General features: G+C 40.8%; 1 protein-coding gene across 1 annotated transcript in view; it reads right to left on the reverse strand.

Annotated features, from left to right (window-relative positions):
- Positions 1–1,600: 1,600 nt before the first annotated feature.
- Positions 1,601–19,066, reverse strand: part of IPO8 (importin 8) — a 66,792-nt gene continuing 49,326 nt past the window's right edge. Inside the window, exons 21-25 of the mRNA XM_074939287.1 lie at positions 18,582–18,802; positions 8,505–8,710; positions 5,265–5,486; positions 4,271–4,387; positions 1,601–3,482 (exon numbers count right to left, since the gene is read on the reverse strand). Coding sequence (XP_074795388.1) covers positions 3,385–3,482; positions 4,271–4,387; positions 5,265–5,486; positions 8,505–8,710; positions 18,582–18,802 — 864 coding nt within the window. The 3' untranslated portion in view covers positions 1,601–3,384. The remainder of the gene's footprint in view (positions 3,483–4,270; positions 4,388–5,264; positions 5,487–8,504; positions 8,711–18,581; positions 18,803–19,066) is intronic.

Here is a 19,066-nt window from a genome sequence, read left to right on the forward strand (position 1 = left end):
TCACACCCAGGACCGGTTAATTTATCTGAAAAAGATCTTTTACCACATCAGTTAACACTTGCTATAATTATAACCTACACAAATCTAATGTCATACTTAAGCACCCATAGCATCCATACAGTCACCTTCACACGGCGTGAATGCTGGCACAGGGCAGCAAAGGTTACTTTTATCAACCTTTGTTTTATTTGACAATACATTCATAAGTCTCTGCATTTCTAAGGGCAACTACATCTTGCTCAGTTCAATGTTTCTGGTATCTGACGTTCCATGATTACCCTGGCTTCAACATGAGACAGCAATGCACATTTGTACTAAATGTAGTACATGCTGGACACGTCTCAAGAAGAAATCCCTACAATCCCTTACCTATTAGGATTGTGTATGAATGCACATTTATCACATTAAAAGAGAACCACATGTAAAAGGGGAGTCTGGAGCCCAATAAATCTTGGACTATTTCTTTAATTGATACCTTGTCAAAAAGGGTATAAATTTATGTTTGTTTTTTGCCAGTAGAAACATTTACTCAATCTCCTGGGAAGGAGAAAGCTAGTTACCCTTTTGTGCACCATATCCTAAAATCTCCCCTCTGACCACAACTGTGAGATTCCAAATAGCAATTCAAGTCCATTGTAAGGAACATCTGGATGAAATCTTCTTGGCAGTTCATTTGAAAAGTATACAAGCAGCAGCGTTAAGGGAACAACCGTGACTCAGAGGGGTGGACACAAAGACAGCGCTATACAGTGGTAGATTTCTGCTTGAACATGTTAACTTCTGAAAACTACCTTTTGATTACGCAATGCAGTTTATTAGTGGAAGAAAAAAAAAATCCCTTTTGTTCTTAGTTCTGGAGGGAGGAGAGGCTTTGAAGGAAATCCCACTGACTGACCATCAACATTTTATACATAAATGAACACAGGGCTTAAAAATTCCATTTGCCAGATGCCCAATGGCGAAAAGGAAGCTTCCATTGCCAAGTATGTGTGGAGAAATCAATGCCACCGACTTCTGAATAATTTTTGTTTAGAATTGAGAACAAGTTTCTAGCTTTTTATGGTTGTAAAGAAACCCCCAACTGAGAACTGAATGTAAAGTGATGTAGTATGTAGTGTTGTCTCCCTCACATGCTAGATGGATATCTCCAGACCTAAATCTTGGAAAGTGACCAATGACTTTTTCAAAAAGTACCAAGCCTCTGCCCTCTTTGAAGGGTCTGATATTGGACATCCAAAATCACCACTCACTTTATTAGCAAAGGCACTGGGGCCTGAATTTTCAAGTGTTCAAAGCGTTCTCAGGTTTTAGTGGAATGAAAGCAGACCTAAGAGACATGATAGTTTTTCACTGCTGCACCCAGGGTTTTGAATAGCAGCAGTGAAAACTATCAAGAACCAAGTTTCAGAGTAGCAGCCGTGTTAGTCTGTATTCGCAAAAAGAAAAGGAGTACTTGTGGCACCTTCGAGACTAACCAATTTATTTGAGCATAAGCTTTCGTGAGCTATAGCTCACGTCATCCGGTGAAGTGAGCTGTAGCTCACGAAAGCTTATGCTCAGATAAATTGGTTAGTCTCGAAGGTGCCACAAGTCCTCCTTTTCTTTTTATCAAGAACCAAGTCAATTTCATTCTGGGGCTGCTTTGAAAAAAACTTTAAGCAGTGGCAGAGAAGGCCACTGGAGAGGACCTAACACGGAGGCTGAGGGAGGGGTAAAGAAGCAGACACATGACCCCCACAGCAGTAGGCAGGAAGGCTGAAGAGGGCTAAAGCAGCAGAGGACCTCTCTCCACCCTGCAGTTCTAGCAGGCAGAAGATTCTGGGGCAGGAGGAGGGAAAAACAGGAGAGGTGTATTTTCACAGCTGGGCAGTAGGAGAGACAGGTTAGTATAAAAGATGAGAGCTCTGAGCAGGGTCCAAGGACAGCACCCTTCCCTGTAGCTGAAGAAGTGATGGGGAGGGAAGGAAGAGTTGAGCTTTTCCAATTGGGTACCACCCCAGGCAAAGAGCTTTTCACCTTTCATGTCAGTCTTGGGGTAACAGTTGCCTAGTAAACACTTTCAAGCCCTGAACAAGTGATCAGACACAAAAAAGACATGAAACATGGATTAAAGATTCTACCTTCAATCTTCATTTTAAAATATGTAACCATTTTAATGTATCCCCATCATTTCCACTATAACTTTAACCTCTTAGTTATAGAAGAGGGTTTCCGTGCACATCAGTATTTAGCTGGGTGTCTGCTTAAGACAAGTTTCACTGTACGAACACACATACAATTAGGTATTTGTGTATATTTGAGTATAAGAGACTGATGTTTTAAACGTGGGAAAAATTAAACATGGCTAAATTACAGCACTGGGAGAGGAGCCAGATGGGATGCAGAGTAGAAATTCAGACATAAAAAAAAGCAAGATTTGGATCTGCTTTCCCCTCCACTAAGATAAATTATTGCTCTAAAATGGTATGGATCCCAGTTGTTCAGTACGATAGCTGGAATGATAATGAATCACAAAAGGAAAGAATTTACAGGGTCCCAAAATAAAACCCAATATTCAGCAATAAAGGAGACAAGTTGTCATGTAGCTCATCTACTCGCAAGGGCCAGAGATTGATCACTCACACACTTATGGAGATGGAAACTATTTGGTACCAGTGTCTGTTTTGATCTGAACCTGCCAGGGCATGAGTGCCATTACAACTCAAGTGGGCGGTCTTAATGGAGAGATCTCAAGGACGTGGGCTGAGGTGACTGTTGCATCAAGGGAAAAACCTGCTTTTTGGTAAGAACCCTTGAAAGCCCCAGAGTATGCTTTACAATTCCAAAAGAATGCCCAACATACAAAGGTCTACACCAAGGAGGGAGTTGAGATGATGTTTCTGAAACCAGCAATGTATATGCAATTAACAAACAACTAAGTCATGTAGTACAAGACAGATAGTAGGAAAACATGGAACCAAGGCTTACAGTGCATCTAGAAGAATCCTTACACTTAAAAAAATTATGATACACTCAAATTCATTTGTTCAGATAATCCATATACAACAGAAGGCACTGTTATCCATATGAATCCATCAGTTCTGCACAGCAAAAACCTGAGAAGTGCAACTCAACTAGATTCAACCTAGCCCCTCCCAGTCATTCAGTTTCCTTGAGGGCAGATGTTTTCTTTTCAGTCCATCAAATTATAAAAACACCACAAGAATTTGAACATTACAGTAGCTGGCTAGAAAGAGTAGTCTGGGGGGAGAAAACACACTGCTGTCTCCAAGGGAAACCATCTGGAGCATCAGATTACCCTCCCCCTCACACTCAAAAGTCATGACTGTTTTATAATAAAATGTAATGATGAAACCATTCCCAGAGTCCTTTGCAGTTTCTCCTTCAGTTGCCTCCAGGAGCATTTCCACCAAAGTTAAATGCTGTGATCAGTCCTTTGTCGTCAAACGTGTAGCCACTTTGTTGTTCTATCGTTTTAGTCTCTAGAATTCACAGAAGAGAAAGAAAAGGGGTATAAAAAAGTAGAGAGCAATTGCGTCTGATCTACATAGTCCTGTGCGGAATAGGAAGCTTGTGGAACAAACTCTATTGACCAAGACTTCATTCTCAGATCTGCCACAGCAGGGATAAATTGCAGATTAGATTTTTTTTTTTTAAATAACATTTCACACCCCTCTCTAGGACAGAAGTTGAAAGATTAATTTATTATGAAATAATTATACATGACATTGCTCTGCATGCTCCTTGGTTTAATGACCTTATTTCCATCAATGCAGTAATCGATCTACTCACCACGGTGTCTTCACTGCAGTGAGTCGATTGCTGCCGCTCCCCCGTCGACTCCGTCTGCATCTCTCACGGTGGTGGAGTACAGGAGTGGACAGGAGAGCACTCGGGGGTCAATTTATCATGTCTAGACTAGATGCAATAAATCAACCCCCGCTGGATCGATCGCTACCCGCCGATCCGGCGGGTAGTATAGACATACCCTTAATCTACTTTTTATGTGAAAAATCCATCTGAAAATCTAGCTCAGTCCCTATTTAAACAACTATATCTGCCAGATAGGAGTCTACAAATTAGAGGCAATGTTAATCTCTACGTGAGATTCATCTCAGTGCAGAGACAGCATAAGCCTCCTCAAACCTCCTCTAAGACAAGTAGTGCACAGGGATTCACGTTGGCCTACTGCACCCTATATAATTGTTACAGAGGCATATTCTGTTCCAGAGTCCCTACAACACATAACAGCCCAAGAGAAATGACTGACCTGCAGCACTTCGCCGGTGTTCTGCTAATGTGTAAATTTCCTGTAATTGTTTCTTCTGATCATCGCTCAGTGGTGCTGTCAGTGAGTGGTACCAGACTGCATCCCGGATCTGAACCGCTGTCAAAACAAGGAGTGGATGCAAAGTGATTATCAACCTGTGTTTTAAGACTATTTCAAAAGGACAAGATGAAAAAGATATAGAGATAAAAAGAGATCTGTGAGTGTGGTTAAAAACACAGATCTCACACCTCAACACTGGCTTGGCACCTCTGTCAGCTTCTCAGACCACAGATGAAGTTGGCCTATTTCCAAAAGGTCTGGGGTTTGAGGAGCTTAAAATTAAGCATGTGCTTAAGAGCTTTCTGGAAACAGGGACTTAATGATGTTTCAAAGCATGCCCAATATTCACAGCCATGTTCAATTTCACGGTCAAAATGCATCTGTTATGCTGAAAATTAGACTCATTTCAAAGTTAAAAATAAAACTATAGTTGTTAAAACTTCTGGACAGGAGAAAAATGCTTTTTCCTTTAGGGTTTTGACAGTTTAGAAAATGACAAATCCTTCTATCTGAGCACTCAAAAGACGCTGAAGTAGTTTAGGCCCTATAATTTAGGTTTTGTCTGAAAAATTGCAATAGAGATAGTATGAACAGAAATTATTTCAGGACCTTTTCAGTTAGAACACCTGTTCAGCTTTAGATGTATCCGCGAGTGTGTGCTAGCCAAAGATTTCATGGTTATGTTAGAACAGGAGAATCAGAAAGTGAAACTCATTAGAAGAAAGGGGGGACTTTTTCAAAAATTCAAGTTCAGGTAAATCAGCATAAATGGTGAAGCAAACATACAAAAAAGATCTTAGGATCTTAGGTTATTTTTTCAGTTTCAATAGTGCAAGAGGTTACTAACACCGCAGATAAGGATTTTAAACAATTATTAACATAAGTAACTCTGAGTGATCATATTACAGAATTATGCATACAGGCATGTACGTACTTAACAGTGCTTGTGTAAAAAACTGATATTCATCTACACCATCTTCAAGGTCAAGAGGAGTGCTAAATCCTTCTAGAGCAGTTTCTTCCAATGCATCTTCATCCCAGTCATCATCGTCGTCGTCATCCTCATCTTCATCTTCTCCACCACCACCTCCTCCATGATTCTCTTGCATTGCCTGACCCACTTCGTTTGTCTCCTCTTCGTCACTTGGGATCTCTTCTGCAAATGTATCAACATTTTTCTTTTTAAAGTCATCATATGCTTTCAGTAATTATAGATATTAAGGGACAACACATGTATATGTACATTTTTGGCCAGAAAAGGGACAATTTTTAAAAAAAACAAAACCTAGAAGATGTGAAAAAGGAAGCCACCAAAATATTTCATACATTTCAGAGCACAGTTATGCTCTGTTTCTAATAACACCTTGGAAGTGTGAAACTGAAATTTGTTCTCACATGTACCCAATTAGTTTGTGAGTAAAAGACTGAGCAAAACAGCAACATTTCTCTTTTAAATTAATATAAATGGCCTGTCATTTTGCTTTTTAATAAAATACAGCAAATAAAGACTTACTTGGACTTTACAAACATATACACTTAATTTTGTCAAATTTATTGCATACCAACCTTTAGAGCGCTCTCTTAACTGCACACACTTAAAACAACTTCCCTTGGCTGTTTTACCCAGCTTTGTATTTACGAAACAGCAATCATACCCTGAACCAAAAACCTGAAATCGAAGTTCCAAACATCGCTATTTCTGACTTAAGCAAGGTCTCGAGTTACTATGCCAAAATATCTAAGAAATATTTTCAAGAACAGAACGGGGGGCTAAAAACAGCGTTTCAAGTTTTTCTTTTGTCAGCTGGAGGAAGTAAGTGGAATTGGTCATATCTGCTACGGGCTTATGGAGAGCAATCTGGAATGGGTGGGACTGGGGGTTTTAGGCAAATCACAGTCCAGAGATCTGAGTAGCACATGGCTACTGGACTGATTGTGCAGCTACTGTACCACATTCTTATGCTCAATAAGCAAAGGCAACTCAATTTAATTACAGTTATGTCTGAAACTTGCACCTCTTAAAAGCATTTCATTTGTACCCATCTTAAGCATTAGAGCCTACAATGGTTTTATCTCATACTGCAAATCAGATATATTCAGACAATAAAATAATCTGTCATTAATGCTGTGTAATATACACTCTCCCGTTCGGCAAATTCTCTGGATTTTTTTTTCCTTTTTGCCTGATAGATTAGGAGGAGGCCTCTCTGCCACAGGAATCTTGATCATCGCAATTCCTGCTTTGTAAACCTGTCCTGAAGGCTCTTTGTGCCAGGGTGGATTGATTTAAACCAAGCAATTTACATCACTGAGTCTGATCACGATTTAAACAGTAAGCAGGAAACTTGGATATCAATAATTGATTTTAATCTCGTTTTGCATTTATTTATTTTCCTAAAGAAAGACTGATTCTCATTGGTTGGTAGCATGTTGATTTGCAACAAAATATAGCCTTTCCATTAAATTTGGTACATTTTGCTAACCAGGAGCATACACTATCTATACACAGTTATTTAAGCAATTTGTGATAAACTCAGGACAGACAGCTGCAAGGGGCAGGGGGAGGGGAGGTGTAGAAAACAGTCCCATAAGGTTAAAAGGCCCTCCTCCCTATCAACTGAGGAGGGGTAACCACAGGTCAATCAGGTTCAGCTGAGAAGGGAGTTACCTGAGATCAATTAGGATCAGCTGATTCAAACTAAGGGCTGCCTGAGACCTTTTTTAAACCCTCCCTTGTTGGGAGAAAGGCGGGGGAGTCAAGCGGCCAGTAGGCTAGGACTAGCAAGACAGCAAGCCTCACCAGGAGGGAAGGCTGCATTCCCTCCCATAAGGGAGAAAAAACAACCTAAAAGACTAGCTGAGAGAAGGAGCGGACTGCCCCTGTGCAGCCAAGACGGACTGTTTTACCCCAAGCCCATCTCACCAGGGCTAGAAACAGCTGAGTTTGGTGAGACCGAGAAGGTGCCTTGCCACAAATTATATAGATTAATTTACATTCATTCACATTCTTAATTTTTATATTTTATGATGTTAGAAAATGGTAAATGATGCATTTACTAGAGGATTTTCTTTTTTACTCAAGATTTCTGTCAATCTCTATTAAGATTGGAACTTGGAATTCAATTAAAAGTGCACAAAAAGAGCACTTTAAAGTTGTTTTATTAAACAAAACTACCTCAAATATGTTGGGTACAATAGAATGAAGTTCATCAAAACACGGTTTTCCATTTAAAATGGATTTATCAAACAAAGGAAGCATTATCTGTAGCTAGTTAATTAAATTGATTGTTTCCGCCCTTCAAGTTTTTAGAACTAGTAGATCTCATCTTCTCACACCTAGTTTTTATTCATAGATTATCAGAGGAAAACAAGCTTTTATGTTTTTTTCAGCTCACAATTGGTTTCTTAACTTTGAATGAACTAATCATTGAACTGAACTAGCTGATTAACTAAAATGAAGAAAATATTTTCTGCTCCTGCAGAAGAAGCTACTGCTATCAAAAGCTGGTTTAGCACGTCAACCAACTCTGGTTCCAGATGCCGAGCCAATGACTTCACTAGTTCAGTGGTTTGACTTTCCTTACAACTTAAAATTAATTGTAAATAAATTTTCATTTAAAAATAAACCTATATTATTTAAATCAAAAACTCCCATTTAAATTAAAATATCAGGTTTTTTCAAAAAGTCATTTTTTAATCCACCTTTCCTTTTGCCACCCTTCATCTGGGAGAAGATGACTTGCCAGGGATCTCTTCCAAGCCCATTATCATTGCTTTTTAAATTAGTGGAAGAGGTAGCTATTGGGGACATTTTTTTTCCCAGGGACCAAGAATGCTGCCTCCACAGCACTGCCAAATTTCTGTTGGCCTATTAGTCAGGAGTCTCCTGCATGCTGGTTTACAGAGCACATTTGTGATCAGGCACCTAGATTTGCAGCTTTTATTATTTTCAAACAAAACTGCCCTTGCAGGAAGAGTGACATAGATACACCCAAAAGGGCTTTAGCATTAATTTTAAGAGGAATGACCAGTTCACAAAAGCATCTTTCCAAGCATCCAATAAACCAGACCAATTCAGCAGACTGGCTGAAGAGTCTTAAAATGAACAGTCATTTCATACACATTTAAAATTAAATCCAGACAAAATCCACAATGTGGAAATGGGAGATTTTACCATTATCTTCTGCATCGTGTTTTTCGTCTTTAGCCTGGTCTTCATGTTCCGTAAATTCTCGAGTAGCACACACTTGTTTTAATCCCAGAAACAGGAGCAGGATTGAAGGAACAATCTGGGCAGCCACAGCATCTACCGCAGGAGGTCGGTTTTGCAATTCCATTAGGATGCTCAGTCCTATTATACACATCTTTCTGTCATGAAGTCTAAAACAATGCAAATATATTACATGAGGAACGTGTCCCTTTGTATAGGCTACAGAGGACTCAGGAGCAGAGTTACAGTACTAAACAACAGCTCTAAATATATTATTCCGCTAGGCTTTTAAATGTAAAATTCCCAGTAGCAAGTATGGCATGTAATAACTGATTGCTCACCTATCACGTACTGGCTAACTTCCTAGAGCTGTTGATTGGGATTCTCAAATACAAAAAAATGTAATGCTAAATAAACATGGTTAATGATGTAATTGATCTGATTTTCAGTAAAGCGTTGGATGCAGTACATCACTAAACTGGACTGGAAAATCTATTTGAATTGGTTTAAATAGGAGTACTGTCATATGGATTGAAAACTGGTAAAAAAAAAAAAAAGGACCATAAGCAAAGAGCAATGACCTAGAGTAATATACTGAATTGGGGGGGGGGGGGGGCGGGTGAGCTGATGGAGTGCCACAGGGGCTGGTTTTATTTAAACCAGAGGTTCTCAAACTGTGGGTCAGGACCCCAAAGTGGGTCACGACCCCCTTTAAATGCAGTTGCCAGGACTGGCTTAGACTTGCTGGGGCTTGGGGCTGAAGCCTGAGCCACACTGCCCAGGGCCAAAGCCAAAGCCCGAGGGCTTCAGCAGGACTCAGGTTGCAGGCCCCCTGTCTGGGGCTCAGGCTTTGGCCCCCCCACCTGGGGCAGTGGGGCTTGGGCAGGCTCAGGCTTTGGTCCCCCCTCCGGGGGTCGCGAAGTAATTTTTGTTGCAGTGCAATGAAGTTTGAGAACCCCTGATTTAAACAGTCCAAATTGTACATTAAATTTGGAGATTACATTTAATTGAGAGACGTTGCAAATATCAATGAGATGAAAGAAATAATTCAAAGGCATCCGGAATAATGGACCAGGAGACTCAATCAGGAAAAATGCAAACTAACACACCTGGGGAAAAGTAATCCAAAGATATTCTATGGGAGGTAGTTGGTTGGAAAGTGGCAGCTGAAAGATCCCTAATATTGACCGTATGCAGGAAATTAGGTAAGAGCTTATAACACAATCACTTTTTTTTTAAGTGCTTTTGGGCTGCATAAGCAAAAGCATCACAACTGCCATCAGAACAGGGGTAAATCCTTATCTACTGTCTAACACTCTTTAGTCTGCACTTAGAATACTGGGTAGTACTAGAAACACTGTTCAACTGTGTTTCTGACTATCAGGCATTTCGCTATTAAAGGAACTCTGTTTTTAAAAATTCTCAGTGACTGACAGCTTCGTGCAGAACTCCAGATAGGACAAGAAATATCCTGCAGGAAAGATAATTTTCCCTGAGCTACCTTTAGAGATGTTCTGCCAACCTGGCTGGCAGGTTCTCATTCCCTTGCTCCTCCATGCAACACAGCAGTCCTGTCCAGTTTCCTGGATCCACTCCAGAATGTTACTGCTAACAAAACTGTAACGGGATGGGAAAGAGGAAAGGATAAAAGGGGCAGAAATCCCTTTTTAGTTGTCTGACCGTAAGATGTTTTCAGCTGGTAACAAACTGGCCATTTTCCATAGTCTCAACATGATTACATTTCTCATATGGTGTGGCCATGCAAGTTATGACATCTAACAAAACAAAGGCTCTTGGGAGACACTTTTGTTGCAGAGTTAGTATTTCTTAGAACTCGAAGCATGGGTCAATGCATGTAGAGACTGGGGAAACTAACAGGATGCACATTTAAAACAATATTGTAATAGCAAGGTCTGCAATAAAACTTACAGGGAGCCAGCCATTTTACCCATTTTAAAAAAGCTCCTACAATTCCATTCCTAGTCAAAGGCCACACATACCATGGTATTAAGTCATAGAATCATAGAATATCAGGGTTGGAAGGGACCTCAGGAGGTCATCTAGTCCAACCCCCTGCTCAAAGCAGGACCAATCCCCAACTATATCATCCCAGCCAGGGCTTTGTCAAACCTGACCTTAAAAACTTCTAAGGAAGGAGATTCCACCACCTCCCTAGGTAACGCATTCCAATGTTTCACCACACTCCTAGTGAAAAAGCTTTTCCTAATATCCAACCTAAACCTCCCCCACTGCAACTTGAGACCATTACTCCTTGTTCTGTCATCTTCTACCACTGAGAACAGTCTAGAGCCATCCTCTTTGGAACCCCCTTTCAGGTAGCTGAAAGCAGCTATCAAATCCCCCCTCATTCTTCTCTTCTGCAGACTAAACAGTCCCAGTTCCCTCAGCCTCTCCTCATAACTCATGTGTTCCAGTCCCCTAATCATTTTTGTTGCCCTCCGCTGGACTCTTTCCAATTTTTCCACATCCTTCTTGTAGTGTGGGGCCCAAAACTGGACACAGTACTCCAGATGAGACCTCACCAGTGTCGAATAGAGGGGAACGATCACATCCCTCGATCTGCTGGCAATGCCCCTACATATACAGCCCAAGATGCCATTGGCCTTCTTGGCAATAAGGGCACACTGTTGACTCATATCCAGCTTCTTGTCCACTGTAACCCATAGGTCCTTTTCTGCAGAACTGCTGCCAAGCCATTCGGTCCCTAGTATGTAGCAGTGCATGGGATTCTTCCGTCCTAAGTGCAGGACTCTGCACTTAACCTTGTTGAACCTCATCAGATTTCTTTTGGCCCAATCCTCTAATTTGTCTAGGGCCTTCTGTATCCTATCCCTACCCTCCAGCGTATCTATCTCTCCTCCCAGTTTAGTCATAAGATTTCATAAGTCAGAAGAAATCTGCACAATTTATACATTCTCTGTATGTATCTTTACCAAGCTGCAAACTCCATTCTGAATATGCAGTACTTTGCTCTCTCTATTGTCCATTACCTCCATTTTGGACCTAAATTCCAACAGGAGTAGTGGCAAAAGCTTAATAAGACTTGACTAAATAAGTCAATAAGTCAATAGGACTTGACTAAATAAGTCTAATAAGACTTGATTTAAAGTGCTCTCCCGTTGAAGTTAAACAGTTCTCAACAACAGACTGGCTTCCAGCCGGAAGAACAGTTTATCACAGGACAGGACATCCAACAACGAAGTCACCTGTAAGTGTCCATGATCATCCTCCTGATGCAGGTGTCATCTGACAGAGGGACTAGAAGGTTTTGAAAGACAGAAGCTGATCTTTTGGCTCTTTTTGGCAATTTTCACCAGCTTAAGACGAGGGAAACTGCTGCAGGAGCTGGATGAGCCAAGGGAGAAGAACCCTGCCTACCTGAATACAGATGGTCCCGCAAAGAAAGGGTGAGCCAGAGGGAGGGGAAATTATTATAGGGTTTATTACTTTTGTGTAGATCTGTGTAATTCTACTTCTATTAAAGAACAATGCCGTGTGCAAAGTCTGCACGTGTTATGTGTACGCCTTCCACGTTGTCCTTTGGAGAACTACCAGAAGATTTACACTTTTGGGTGGAGTTCTGGATAAGGGTGTTACCAAAATTATTTAGCTAATATTATAAATCTTTAATAGAATCCATACTTATGCTAAAGCGAACCACTTTTCACAGCACCCTCTATCCTGAAATACAGTAAAAAGTGTGTGTAAGCTTTTGGTTTTGGAGTGCACAGTGAAAGTAGTATTTTGCCGAAGTTTCTGACAATAATAAGCAACTGATATAATTGTTGCTAGAAACTAGGCACAAATTTCCAACAACCTTGGATAGCAAATGCACGGCAATGGAAATATTAGGGTAAGAATGACACAAACTACTGAAACTGGGAGTTTGCATTGATGGTAACAACCTAAGGTATATATACTACTCAGCAGCAAGAATATTTCTGTGCCAGTCCATGCTGCTGGTTGTATCCCCAGATCAATGGAAGGGTAAATATTTAACCCGTATCTTTCTGTATTTGTGCTGACTGATCCCTAACGCGCATAATAAATTTGGTTAACTGTGATTACTTGACATCTTATTAATTAAAAAACCCCCAAACCTTTAAGTAACAGTGCATTTAAGCTTCCAGAGGAATTTGAGCAGTCAGCACTGAGCCCAGGGACTAGGCAGCTGGACTGTGGATTCCAGATCTCAGGAATGGGCACTAGACAAAGGGTCTAGGCCCCAAGACTGGGGCAGTGACTGAGCTCTGTTCAGACACCAGAGGCTTAAAACACCCAGAGATCCAGAGGCTCCCTTTACAGCAGTCTGGCTAGTGGCAGACAGGAGTGCCCAACCAGATCTGAGACAGGCATCAAGCAAAACAAATGGTTACAAAGATGTAATAAATAAGGGCTTACATAGGAATGGGGATTTTTCGGGATTTCATTAGGCCTCTTAGTATGTTAGTCCCATTTGGGCTTAGCAAAGCAGTTCTGTTTTCTGAGTGATGCACAGTAGCAATAAGCTACTTAAAAAGAGCAAGCACAGCCTTCTGGCTACAATAGTCCATCCAAGGGAAAGCAAAGTCAACCAGCATATCAAGCTGTGTGTTTTGCCTGCATGTTTTGTTTGCCATCTCCCTCATTAATTGCCTTGAGAAATTTATCAACTGCAACTGAGCATGAACGATATCCTCTCTCTCTCACACACACACACACACACACACACACACACACTCACACACACACACAAAAGGGAAGGCAGGCTAGGAGCTGAAATCAGGAGGGTGATAGGATTCCTGAATTCTATTTTCAATTTTGCAATCAGGAGGAAAAAATGTAATTGCTCAGTGCCTCAGTTTACCCATCAATAATATGGGCTTACAACCACCAGTTACGCACACCATGGTGTTGTAACACTTGATATTTGTAAAGTCCCTTGATATTATTAGATTAAAGGTGCTGTATATGTGCAAAGCACAACTGTACAAGATCACCAAGATGAATTTTGTAAGACCAGAGAGGAAAAAACCTGAATTTTGATCCTTGCACACCCATCTCCTGCAGCTCCTTTCTATGATAGCAGCCCCTTATAGTCCCAAAATCCACACACATTCTGTAGCTTGACACTGGAAGCCTTGAAATTTCTTCAAGTCCCTACAGTGCAATGAACTAATTTTACTATACGTGCACCACAGCAGTGAATGTCATGTGATCACTACATCTTATAATATGCTTCAATGCTTTACAGGCACGTAATGCCAACTCCAAAATGGAACACAGCAAAAAGTCAAAAAGACACAGTAATAAGTGCCTCCACTTCCTAGTAAATTTCCCTTCTTGGACAATAAGGGAGACTAGAGGACTCAAGTATTACCATTTAAAATGGATTTATTCTTAGGAGCTAACCCAAATAGTTTCACAAATATAGAATATTTCTCTCCCTATGTTGTCAAGCATCTACATGAGCAGTTGCAAGAATGAATGTGTGCTCTTGAAATATAGTGTGGTGTTAGAGGTCCCAGAAGGATAGGTGAAACTCAGGCACCAGGCCAATTTTAATGAACTTGAGATAAAGGAAGAACGGCTTCTTCTGCCTGTCAACCACAGATGAATAGCAGACCTAGGAATCATCTTACTCAAAGACTCAGCATAACACACTCCTGAACTGTATCAAGTACCAAGAAGATTTAACAAATCAAATAGAATATTTTTGTAGTGGGGACGGATGCTCTAGCATCCATCTATTCTCTCCCCACAAAAGGCCCAGACTGAAGCAACCCTTCCACCTGCATGAGGTGGCCTGGACACAATTCCCTGGGGTGTTCGCTAGTGTTGATCCTGAGTCAGTTGGTCAGCAATGTAAAACACTCTTCCACCACACATGCACTTTCCTTGCTACCTCAACAGCACTGTCAGCCTGGAGTGCTAAGGATCCAGATTGTTCCCCAAATAGAAGCGCAGCATACTACCATAAGGCAAGTCTATTTTTAACATGTTGTGGTGCAGTCTTCATAATCTGCAAGCCCTTCTGTAGCCCACAAATGCTTGTTTCAGTAATTGACAGAAGGAGCTAAAGGATCTTTTCTACTTTAAATTGAATCTTAGGAAATTCAAAGGGAAACCAGCAAGATTTTCTTATACTAATTAGCTGCCCCTTTTTTGTGTCAAGAATCAATTTTCTTTCAGCCACATCAATGCATTTCCTTTCTGAGTTGCAGATAATTAGCCATTTCCTTTAGGTTACAGAGTTTGGACCAGCCTTAATTTCCTATATCAGATCTTGTGCTTAAATAAATACAAATCATCAGTTTTTAAAAAATTATGAGTGAAATCCTGGCTCTTTTGAAGTCAAATGATTCCTATTCTTCAACTAAACCTTCTTATTCAGCTTTTAGAGAATTCAGCTACTGATTTCTCACATGTTCAAACCAAAATTAAGTTTTCCTTTTGACTTTAGTTTCTGTAGAAGAATCTTTACTAGGAAGAGTAAACACTGACCATGCAAAAAATGGCTCATTCAAATTTCAGGCCATCGAGGAAAAGATGACAAATAATACACATGATGGGTTTTACTGGTCTCTTCATCACCCTCACTCTAATTCAATCTTAAATAACTACACAATACACATTTCAGCCTACATTAAACAATCCAAACAAAGCACATTATATACGTACAGATGTGCACCACAAATGTACAGTATCCAGGGGATACACTCTATTTATGCTTCACCTATACAGGGCAGTCTAATCCAGCTCAACCTCCCCTACCCCCACGGATTAGTTCTAGCACTCCAAGTCGCTGAGCAGCTCCATATTTTTAAATAAACCTAAAAGAACAGTTACTTTCTTTACAGTAAATACACCAAGTCCAAAGCCGATCAGTTTCCTGACAGAGTGGAGATGACTTGCTCCACCCTCTGTGATGTTGTCTGTCAGCACTTGGACTGCAGATCCCTGAAGAGAGGAAAGGAACACTCTGCACGCCAGGCAGATGGCTCCGAGTTCCAGAACAGTTACGCACAGACAAGCTTCTTGCTGAGACCACATGCCCAGAGTCTGCAAGTGCTCTAAATGAGCTGCTTATGCCTGAGCGGAGTCTTGGTTGGCAGAAGGGAGGAGAAGGGTACTCCCTTAAACACCCGTAATGCGTCTTTCCTCCAGTTTAATGAGGACACAACTTCTTGTAGGATTGTCTCCTGCATGCCCATGTGATGTTTGCTTGGCAAATACACTGATTTCAACCATCCTTGCATGGAGCATAGTTGAAGTCTAGCAAACTACATCATGTAGACACAGAAAGTCATATGACTCAGAAGCATGAGCCATACTCTTACTAATGTCTTTGAATAAGCCTGCAGGTGGTTGACAAGGTCCACTGTGGTCTGGAATCTTTCTTACAGGAGACAAGCCTTCGATGACTTGGAATCTAACATGGCTAATAGGAGCACTCAGGGATGAAACCTATTTGAGCCTTTTTCCTCCAGTTCTAAGGAGGCTCCCATTGAATGATCTAGGAGGAATAGTTTAAGGCTCTTTTGCCTTCTGAATTCTTTTCAAAAAGAAATGATAAAATTCAACATCCATTGAGCTACACACTTCCTCAAGGCAAAAGAGGCATTTCATATGACCATCCTTCAGTGGAATAAGAGCATCACAAGGAAAGGCAAGTTTTGAACCCCACAGACTTTGCTTCAGCCACAGAAGCTAGATCCAGTACTGGGGAAGTCCCTAATATTAACAAGTTATGATTTAGGGTTTTTTAAGCCAAGAGGCATAAAAATAATCAGAAAAACTAACCATTATGTTATCTAGACTAATATACTAACAATACATACAAAAGAGATTTAAGTTGTATAGAGCACAATAAAAGGAGACAAAGCATGAGCTGTTTGAAGGAACAGAGGGATGGTTGGAGCTGCTCTGCCCCTTATGCCCTTGGTTAAGGAAGGGGAGTGAGAGCATCCAGGGTGCTGGCGTTGCCACAATGGACATTGCTGGCCAGAAGAACCCAATCTCATTCATGAATCCAGGACATGTGCAAACCAGAATTGGGATCCATGTGGACAATTATGTGAAAAAGAGACATATTCATCTTTTCTCTTGAAGTATGGACTTCACTCTCCATCCCTCCCCTTGGTATTCAAGGCTTTAGACCAGTGACAGGCTTCAGCTCCAATGCCTTGTAATCCAGCATAACAAGAAACTGGAGCTTTATACCATTGGACAGAGGAGATTCTCAGCTTTCCGAACAGACATACAGAAGTGTATGGCCATGTACACGTTATAAGAAATATATATGAATTCCTTAATATGAGATTCCCGACACTGTCACAAAATATCCTCCCTACTTTTCAATCATCAATTCAAGTAACCTTTGTGACACACTTCACATTTCTTTAAGCTATATTATCTTCCCCAACCAATCCTTACAAAACCATTACCTAAAAGACAATACTAGGATGAGATTTTCCATTGGGCATCTGTCTATAGCCAAATTATACTGCAGCAACTGGCCTCTCTGCCACACTGCTATGTGCAACTCTCTGGCAGTGTTGGTCCAATTGGCAGAATGTGCACACAGGACCTGGAAGTTCACCAAAACCTCTGAGAAATGTTGGGTTTCCCCGCTTCGCTGCAGCCTACAAACTGTTCCCCTTCCCACTGTGTCATCTAAGTAATACATTTTAAAAAGTAAAGAGAAGGAAGACAGAGATAAACCTACCTACTCTACGCATATGGCGTATGCCTTTCAAGCACCTGGCATGTCATGAGATATTTTACCTTTCAGTTGTTTTCTGGTTATACCCCACCTGCCTCTACCAAAGTAACCCAAGCGCAATATGCATTGGCTTAATTAAAACTGTGTTTGTGTTGTTTGCACCCTGCACTAACTCAGCCACTGCAGCCAATAACGTACACATTCTCTGGCTGAAGCTGATAGCCATGCGAAAGGGTTTCAGCTAGGAGGGAGGGTCAAAGCAATGCAAGGACCTTTGGGGAAAAACTACAAGTAAAAGGAGGAAGAATGGGTGTGGGATCCTAGAGGACACCCCCAAAACTAAGTATTTTTTCCAGACTACATATGGTAGTAAGACATTACAACAGTGTTGTAACGAATTGGCTCAGAAAGCTAGTTACAGCTCCAATTTTTGATCAGAATGACTTTCATGGTTAGATGCTGCCCAACGTTTAGCCAATAACTGCCTAAGAAAAACAAACAGCTTTAGAAAACCACTGCTTCAACAAACCACTGCCCCAACAAACTTTAGAAAAAACATTACTTTCAAAAATATTATGTGCCAAATGTCCTGAATTAAGGGCACAAGCCATTCAGCATGTAAAGGATGTTAGACTTCTTTGCTTTTTGGGGTCACAAATGATTGCAGATGCCTACATCTTGCTGAGATGACCCAGTATGCACTATGCTGGCAATGTGAACCGTGGAGCCCCTTTTGATTCATGCAGCCAGCTTCTTTTTTGGGGGGGGACTGGGGGGGGGAGGCGACTAGGAACAGAGTAGAGGATTTTTTTGATCGGGGATGGTTTAGGTTTTTGTTTTTTTTTTAATAAAAAAAACCTCACACTACATTCAGCGCATTTTAAAAATTTAGAATAGAAAAAAGTTGTATAAACACTCCACATACTCAATCATTTCCCTAAAATCCTGCTGGGTTGGTTCCCTACTTCAGTGATTGAGATCCCCAGCCCAGTGCATACTGGGCCATCTCATGCAGAGGCAGATGTTCTGTAACCTCAGGGCACCTGAGAGGCTAAAACTGAGTACGTGCTCAATGCCATCTTATACTTGCTATGCAGGATAGTCAGCATGTAACAGAAAAGAAAAACTTAATACGTGCAGGTCACCTTTAACAGCACTACAGCACTTAGATTTTTCTGGTGTGGGTTACTGTTATTTAAACTTAGCTTTGGAATTTAATTTCTTCAATCAATGTGACTAGGGATTCAAAACAAGCTCGGAAGTCTGCTGCCAAGAAATGATAAACAAGGATTTAAAGAGAAAAACTTAATACTTGCCCAAGAAAACAATCTGTGTCATTCATCCATTGGTTTATGAACTGCGCTGTGATGGGCTCAGGGTTGTGTGGAAATCTGATGTTCTCTAATGTGTGCAGAAGTAGGTCAGGATTGTAGTAAAGGGCAGCTATGGCAACCTGAAGACACATGGTACGAAGCTCACTTGTTTTAACTCCTCGAGTTAATCGCTCTAGCACAGCTTCTACAAAGAGTGGGATACACTGGGGACACAGGAGGGGAAAAAATTAAATGTTAAAAATACTGCCAGTTTGCATGACAATTTAAAAGCATTTATCAGTCTCAAACCTGCTGAAGACAAAGAGTCAACTGGAATTCTGCTTGTAGCTCATAATAGTACAGTATATTCATTTCCCAATATAAAAGCAAGAGTGTACCTTCACCTTAAGACTCTGTTTGCATGCTGATAAAGCTTTCTTTGGACTAAAAGTTATGGCTAGTCTCAACACAAAGGTAAATATTTTGGG

Source organism: Natator depressus, chromosome 1 (genome assembly GCF_965152275.1).
Source record: "Natator depressus isolate rNatDep1 chromosome 1, rNatDep2.hap1, whole genome shotgun sequence".
Lineage (NCBI taxonomy): Eukaryota > Metazoa > Chordata > Testudines > Cheloniidae > Natator > Natator depressus.